The sequence below is a fragment of the Cervus canadensis genome, chromosome 4, assembly GCF_019320065.1.
Source record: "Cervus canadensis isolate Bull #8, Minnesota chromosome 4, ASM1932006v1, whole genome shotgun sequence".
Taxonomy (NCBI): domain Eukaryota; kingdom Metazoa; phylum Chordata; class Mammalia; order Artiodactyla; family Cervidae; genus Cervus; species Cervus canadensis.
The window spans coordinates 88380575-88388388 of NC_057389.1; the positions used below are offsets into that span (position 1 = coordinate 88380575).

Consider the following 7814-nt stretch of genomic DNA (forward strand, 5'->3'; position numbering starts at 1 on the left):
AGATGGTGACTGCCAAGTCTCACCCGAAACTCCTCACGGCCCAGACTTGCTCCTGGGGCGGAGCCAGGAACCTGAGAGGCCCTGAGGGGGGGCCGGGCTTCCCCTGTTTTCATAGCCCAGAGATGGGAGGGGGCTGGCGTGGGGTCACCCAGAATAGGAGTCAAGGGCAAAGCATTCCTGGAGATGAGTAAAGAGGGAAGAGAAAAGGACGTGCTTAGGGCTGAACTGTCTATGGAAGGTGAAACTCAAGGCCAAGTTAGGGAGGCTGAACTTGGCTGTGTGTCCAAACACTTAATCTTTTATTCTATACACACTCAATTCGGTCCCTCTGTACCTAGTCCCAACCTGAGTGATCCTGGGGCCTCAGAGGTGACTCCTAAGACTGGGAGGACACACAGACCTCCCCGTTTGTGGGTCAGGAAGGAGTGAGCCAGGCAGACTGGAGGCTATAGGACCCAGAGGCCGACTGGGAGAGGGCTGTTGAACCCAATGGAGGTTGGGCATTAGTGCCAGGACCTTGAAAATGTAGGAATACGTCAGGTGAAAAAGACCCAAAAGCACATCCTGGGCGGAAAATACAAAAGTCTGGAGGTGTGTATAAATCAGACAAGTCTTTGACTTCCCTGGTGGTACAGTGGATAAGAATCCACTTGCCAATGCAGGGGATATGGGTTCGATCCCTGGGCCAGGATGATTCCACATGCTGCAGAGCAACTAAGCCAATGTGCCACAGCTACTGAAACCTGTGTGCCTAGAGCCTGTGCTCCATGACAAGAGAAGCCACTGCAGTAAGAAGCCTGTGAACCACAACAAAGAGTAGTGTCCATTCACCACAACTGGAGAAAGCTTGAGCACAGCCATTAAGACCCAGTGCAACCAAATACAAAAAATAATAATCAGAAAAGTGCTGGGAACGATCCAGAGTGTACAATAATGCTTCTGTGCACAAAAGGGTCAGGGCTGGACCAGAGAGAAAGATCAGACCTCAGACGGATCAGAAATGGCTGCATAAAGAAGGGGGCATGGGAGCTGGGACTTTGAAGGATGAAGAGGAGTTTGCAAACAGAAACAGTAAGGCATGCAAACTGCGCAGAGAGGCTGTGGCCCGAATTCAAAGAACATGATGATGGCATAGCAAGAGAAATGACTTGAGGAGTAAGATCAGTAGATGTCCGATTTCTCCAGATCCAAGCAGACTGCCGTTCAAGCCCAAGAAACCCAAGGAGAATTCCTCCTGGCTCCTCCAAGCTTTATTAGACCTGCTCCAACCACTGTTATCTCTCCTCTGTGGGTCACGGGTACTGTCCACTCTGGGCCATGACAGCACTTGGTGGGGATGCTTTCCACAAGTGGTGCTGGGATCTCAGGCCAGGCTTGGCCCTCTCTGTGCCTCAGTTTTCCCATCTGGAAAATGGGAATGTCGGAAGCCACTTTTGCAGTTTATGTTCATCTCAGGACTGGGAGGACTCCAACTAACACAGTGAAGGGAGTAAAGAGATAATAGGAAGAAAGGAAGAGAGAGAGCAATGGAAGAGAAAAGACTTGCACCCCTCCTCCAGGCCAATACCAAGTGACAGGTCCAACATTATTATATCAGAACACGGTGGAGCTGTCGAGGATTAAGAAATGAGTGATGATTTGCATGTGATTTGCATGTGATTTGCATACTGTTTGTTAAAATGTCAAAAAAGGCCTGAAAATGCTTTCTCCCACCCCCACCTCAGCCAAGAAGCAGGAAACTCTCCCCCTTCCTCTATCAGGGACCTGTGCATGGGCTGGGGACCCTTCAGTTCAAGGATGGCCAGGGCAGCAGACCCGAGGGGTATGGGGTGACCTTGGATGCTCCATCTGTAAAATGGGTCATAATCCTCACCACCACTGATGATCCTTTCAGTTGGCAGACTAGAATAAGTGGAGGCCAGGCACAGACCTAGGGACATAGTGAGAACCAAGGAACGGAGCTGGGGTGACTATTAAAAGCCCCACTTTCCTGCTGGGCCCTGGGGGTGGGGGGTGGGGGATGGGGAGTGGGCAGGTCCCTCAGCGTTTGCGTGACCCACCAAGGCCAAAACCAGGCAGAAGCAGGGGCCTGGGCTGCCTGGCCCCAGGAGGAGGAACGCCAACCCCAGACAGGCTTGTCTGAGGGGAGGCTAGCGGAGCCCCGCAGGCCTGGTGCTGTCCCCACCCAGTGGAAGACAAAGTCCAATCTGAGTGGTATTCTCCCTGTGGCCACGATTTATTATCCATCTGTCCCTACTCTGGGCCCTGCAGCCAACAAAACTCTTAATTAAAACATTATTTCTTCCCAGACTCCTGAGTCTCTACCCTGTGATGCCAGCACCCAGGGCGTGAATGCAGCCCTCGAGAGTGCATGCGAATGGGCTACCCCGGGTGGTGGGTGGACTGCACAGAGGACCCGATGCCTTGCGGCCAAAGATCAGAAATACAACTGAGTACCCGCGTTCTACTTGGAGGGCCTTTTTTCTTTTTTCTGTCCCCACATCGCAGCTTGTGCGATCTTAATTCCCCAACCAGGGATTGAACCCTGGCTGGAAGCACAGCGGAAGCAGAGTCCTAACCACTGGACCACAGGGAATTCCCCACCCAGAGGGTCTTATACCCAGAATTCCTACAACACACTGCCTGGAATAGTCCGGATCACCCCCATGATTATCATCAATGTCTCAGCGCTCTGCCAGGCACAGACCCCCACCCATTCAACCAGAAGACCCTGTGCTGCAAGTGAAGGACGCCGACAAGGAAGCAGGCATGGGTGCAACTTGTGGAGAGGTTTGGGGGAGGCGGAAAGTGCAACACTGGAGTGCTGAGAGAGGGCTGGCGTCCCCCAGTCTTCACCTTCAGTCATTTGAGAGTTCGTGAGTAACCGGCCACACCCACCAGTTGAGGCTCTTCACAGTAGAGGGGGACTGTGGGGGCCCCAAAGAGGACAAGGTGCTCACTGGCTGGGAAGAAGGAAATCCAAGACTTCCTGGAGGAGGCTGCAATCCCCGGTGGACTGGAGCTGAAGACAGGGGTGTGAGAAGTGCTTCCAGCATGGGGCACAGCTTGGGCAGAGGAATGCCTGAGAGAACGTTCAAGGCAGGAGCTGGTGATGCCCACAAGCTCCCCTCGTCTCCGCTCTATGCTTCTCCACATGTGACATCCTCCAGCTGCCTCCCAAGATGACACTGTGGCTCCCCCTGGGCACTTGAAGCTCCAAGGTGGGAGCCATGGCCTCAGGATCACACAGCACAACTGGAAGGCTGGCTGGCCTGGAGCAGCAATGTCCTCAGTCAGTGTCAAGGACTAGGGCTCCATCAGAAAGGTCCCAGGCGGTGGGCAGCAGCTGGGCAGACCAGTGTTTCACCATCTATCCTGGGAGCCCAGAACCTTGGAACAGCAGGAGGGAGGGGATAAGACAATTTCAATCCAGGCCCCAATAAGAGGATGAAAGACCAGCTCTCTGACCAGTCTTCCTTCTTACCTTCCCCCTAATACCTGCCACCAGCTCCTCCCCTTCCATCACCCTGGTAGCCAGGGGAGCTTGGCACTTGGAGCCACCTGGTGGCAGTAACAAGAATTGCAGGCAAAGAGTGCAATTACACCAAACATGCCAACCAAAGTCCACTCTTTCAATGGCAGGAGGGGGAGTAACAGAACCCAGAGCACATGAGCAATTTCCCCAAGGACACACAGCAAGTCAGGGCAGCATTACTCAGGGCCACGTATTAGTTCAAAGGGAAGGGAGAACATGAGGCCTGTGACCCTACCCCAGGGTCTAGAAGTGCAGGAATATGGAGAGGGGTGATGGTCATCAGAGATGAGTTCCTTCTCATCTCTGCGTCTCAGTTTACCCGTCTGTGGTCTCCATAATCTCTAAGGTCCCTTCCATGTCCCAAGTACTAGAGAGACTTACCCTGAGTGAGGTCAAGGCTCCCAGGAGATTCGCCTCCCCATCCCAGCCGCTCCTTCAGCCAGCACCTTTGGTCCCCTCGGCCACGGTTCTGCATCCTCCAACCCAGGTTACCTGCAGGAGGGAGACAGGAAGACATGGGTTACAGGCCAATGCAGCCCTCACCTTGGCACTTACGGCCTCCTGGTTTGCCTGGTATCCAGCCAATGCATCTTTCTGTATCTGCCATGACTCGCTTCCACCCTAGAGATCCTCTCTCTTGCTTCCAGGAGCCATTAGGACTCCAGGAAGATGTTCTGAGCATCCTCCTCCTCACCTCCAGAGATCATACAGTCAATGAACATTTGTTGAGCACCTACTGTGTGGCAGGCACTGAACTGGGGAGACAGCAGTGAATAGGATGGACAACAATGCCCTCATAGAGTTTACAGTCTAGTGGGGGAGATGGGGTGAAAAGAATTAGTAAAGTAGTAGCAAAAATAATCAGTGAAATATAGACAAGTCAGTTCCAGGGAGAAAGATAAAGCAGGTGTTGGTGGGATGCAGTTTTAAACAGGTGGTCAGGGAAAATTACACTGAGGAAAAGTGTATAGGATAAGATTACACTGAGGATAATCTACACTGAACTAAGGCCTGAAGGAGCTGAGGGAGGGAATTGGAAAGCATTCCAGGTAGAGGGAACAGCAGTGCAAAGGCCCTGAGGTAGGACCACGCCTAGAGAGTTGGAGGAATAGCAAGCTGACTCTGTCTTAGTTCAGCTGCCACCATCACTCACCATCACCAGACCGCCCCTCCACCACCAGTTTATCCTTCCTGCAGAGGGCGCCTGTGAGCACCTGAGTCAGGCCACACCCCTCCTCTGCCCATAGCCCTCCAGGGCTCCCATCTCCCTTGGGGATCAAAGCTCAAGTCCTCCTCATGGCCCACAAGGTCCTGCATGACCTGCCCCAGCCCCTCCTTGCCCTCCCCTCCTCCCTCTCTCCACCTCGCTTACTCTGCCCCAGACACAGGGGCCTCCTCACTGTTCCTCCAACACACCAGGTCCTGCCCCAGGGCCTTTGCATATGCTGTGCCCTCTGCCTGGAACACCCTCCTGCCTACTCTTGTTCTCTGTTTAATCAGCTCCTTCACATGGTACTCTGAAATGTCAGCTTCTCTGAGACACCTCTCCTGGCCACTGTTGATAAGGCAGCAACACCTCCATCACTCTTGACCTTTCTGCAACTTTCCACAGCACTTATTACAACCTGATGTTTTATCACATATTTATTTGGTTCCTTGTCTGTCTCTCCCACTAGACTGACTGTGGGCTCCATGAGGGCAAGCCTAGTCTGGGTCTCTGCTGAATGCCAGTGCCCAGCACATGACCTGGCATACACTAGGCGATTAATGAATGCTTATTGTATATTGAACACTAATTGTGTGGGTATTTGTGCATCATTCAGCTGCTAGGCTTTGTCTGGCCACTGCCAGAAACATCCTCTCCCAGCGCACCCCCATCTCCTCCTACTCCTGAGACCCTCCCTTGAGAGGTCCTGGAGAGACAAGCCCTCCTACTGCATCTTGAGCCTTCAGGAATGTCATCTGAGACTACTGCTCTCAAAATATCCCCCAGGGACTTTCCTGATGGTCCAGTGGCTAAGACTCTGCGCTCTAATACAGAGGGCCTGGGTTCAATCCTTGGTCAGGGAACTAGATCCCACATGCTGCAACTAAGAGTTTGCATGCTGCAACTGAAAGATCACACATGTCACAGTGAAAATCAAAGATCTCAAGTGCTGCAACCAGCATTTGAGACCCAGTGTGGTCAAACAAGTATTTTTAAAAAGCCACCCCGGCTTGGTGGATCAAGCCTCTAGGGGCCCAGCAAGCATAATCCCCATAAACTCCAAGATTACACAGAAAGTTCCAGTTCCTCCCCCATCCAGCATGTTTATCTTGGGCTCTGGGACCAGCCACTGCCCATCTCATCCATCTCATTGTCCATCTAGCCAAGCATCAGCCTTCACCATTTCCCAAAGCTGCCCCAGGGCTCTGCGTTTGCTGTTCTCATGGCCCTTCTGCCCAACCCCCACCCTCCTTGAACTGGGAGACCCACTCATCTCAGGTCACCTTGGCCAGGGGACCTCTCTAGGTACCCCCAGATGGCCAGATCAGAGCATGGGCAGCAAGGGCAGCAGGAGTTTGTGGGGAAGGCAGGGGTAGTGGGGGAAATGAACAGAGAAGGAAGAGAGACATACATACATATATAGAGAAAAACAGCAGAGGCAGAAATGAATAGAGACACAGAGAAACAGAGAGAGAGAGAGATAGACAGAGACAGGAAGAAGGAAAGGAAATGAAATTTAACAGGGACAGCATCCCCCAGAGAGGGACCGACGGAAAACAGAGAGATCAAGAGAAATGCAGGGGAGGCTTCAGAGAGGCAGACAGAGTGATAAAAGAAGAAAACCTGCAGGGGGAATCGAGCAGCCCTCCTGACCTTTCTTGGCACCTGGCTCCCTCCATCCTTCCTTCACAGCGGGTTCCCACAATAGCCAGTGCTTGGAGGGGAGAATGGGGGCGGCAAACACAGGGGCAAGAAGGGCCCCTAGTCCATCCCCGGCAACCATCCCACCCACTCCACCCCATCCCAACCAAGCTCTCTCCTCGCCTCCCCCCAGCCTGACCCACTTCCCAACTTCCCAGCCCACTGGCGATGCCAGCCAGGCCCTGGGGTGCCCTGCTGTCTTCCCCTAGCACCCCCAGCCAGGACCCCAGCCAGGCCCAGCAGTGCCCTCCAGGCCCCATCCATCCTGACCCACCTCCCACCCAGCCCGGGACGCCAGCCAGGCTCTCAGTTCCTTGCCATCTCCCCCATAGGCCTGACTCACCCCTCACCTGGGACCCAGCCAGGCCCCTGTTCTCTCCCCATCCCGGACCCACCACCTCCCCTCTTCCACCCCAACCAGACCCACCAGTGCCCCCCAGGCCCCGTCAATCCTGACCCACCTCCCAACCCATCACTCCAGTTCCCCGTCGTCTCCCCGGAGCCCTGACTCACCCCTCACCCGGAACTCCAGCCGGGGCCACCTGACCCCCGCCCCCAGGCCCCAGCCCCAGTTCCCAGGTCGCCGGCCCAGCCCCCGGCCACCTGGGGTCGCTGACGAGCAGAAGCACCGAGCCGTCCTGTAGTCGCACGTCGCGCACCGTCTGGTGGTCGTCCAGCCGCCGCGCGTTGTAGTAGAAGGTGCGCTTCCAGGAGCTCACTCCCTGGCCCACGAGCTGGGCGCGCAGGTCGCTGAGCGTGTCCCGCGGCCGCACAGTGAGCGGCAGCAACAGCGCCTCGTCCGCCAGGTGCACCTTGATGTGGTAGCGCTTCCAGCGAGATAGGCCCCGCCGCAGCCCCTCCATGGCTCGCACCGGGCGCTCGGACCCGGCTCGGGGCCCAGCGCGAGCGCGCCCGCCCTCGGCACCCACCCGACCGGCCGGGCCGCCCGCCCGCCCCCGCCGCGGCCGCGCCCCGCCCCGCCCCGCCCCGCCCTCCCGGGCACGCCCGGCGCGCAGGCTGGAGGCCCCGCGAGGGCGGGGCGCGGCGGGAGACTCGCCGGCCCCGCGCCCCCACCCGCAGACGCCCCTCGGTTTACGCTGAGATGTATTAAGTGCCTACTGCGCGCCAGGCAGATGGAGGCGCCCAGGGAACCAGGGGATAAAACGTACAGAAAACAGCCGCATCATAAAGATAACTATGTAAATACACACTGCATCCTATCGTGGGAAATGCCAGGCAGGGACCAGAGCCCCAGACTGGCCGGCTATTTCAGAGATCAAGGTCAAGGGAGGCCCCTCTGTGGAGGTGGCATTTGAATGGAGATCTGATGGAGGAGTGAGCCAGCCACGCCAAAGGTCACAATCAAGAGTG

General features: G+C 55.6%; 1 protein-coding gene across 1 annotated transcript; it reads right to left on the minus strand.

The window, feature by feature from the left end:
- Nucleotides 1-2220: 2220 nt before the first annotated feature.
- LOC122439286 (ubiquitin domain-containing protein TINCR) lies at nucleotides 2221-7383 on the minus strand. Its single transcript, XM_043464368.1, has 3 exons — nucleotides 7047-7383; nucleotides 3917-4027; nucleotides 2221-3390 (listed from the first exon to the last, which is right to left on the minus strand). Exons 1-2 carry the CDS (start codon nucleotides 7304-7306, stop codon nucleotides 4024-4026), a joined length of 264 nt encoding a protein of 87 aa, XP_043320303.1. The 5' UTR covers nucleotides 7307-7383; the 3' UTR covers nucleotides 2221-3390; nucleotides 3917-4023.
- Nucleotides 7384-7814: the final 431 nt, after the last annotated feature.

Excerpts from the sequence above, each read along its gene's own strand:
- LOC122439286 (XM_043464368.1), bottom strand. The coding sequence starts at position 7,306 with ATGGAGGGGCTGCGGCGGGGCCTATCTCGCTGGAAGCGCTACCACATC.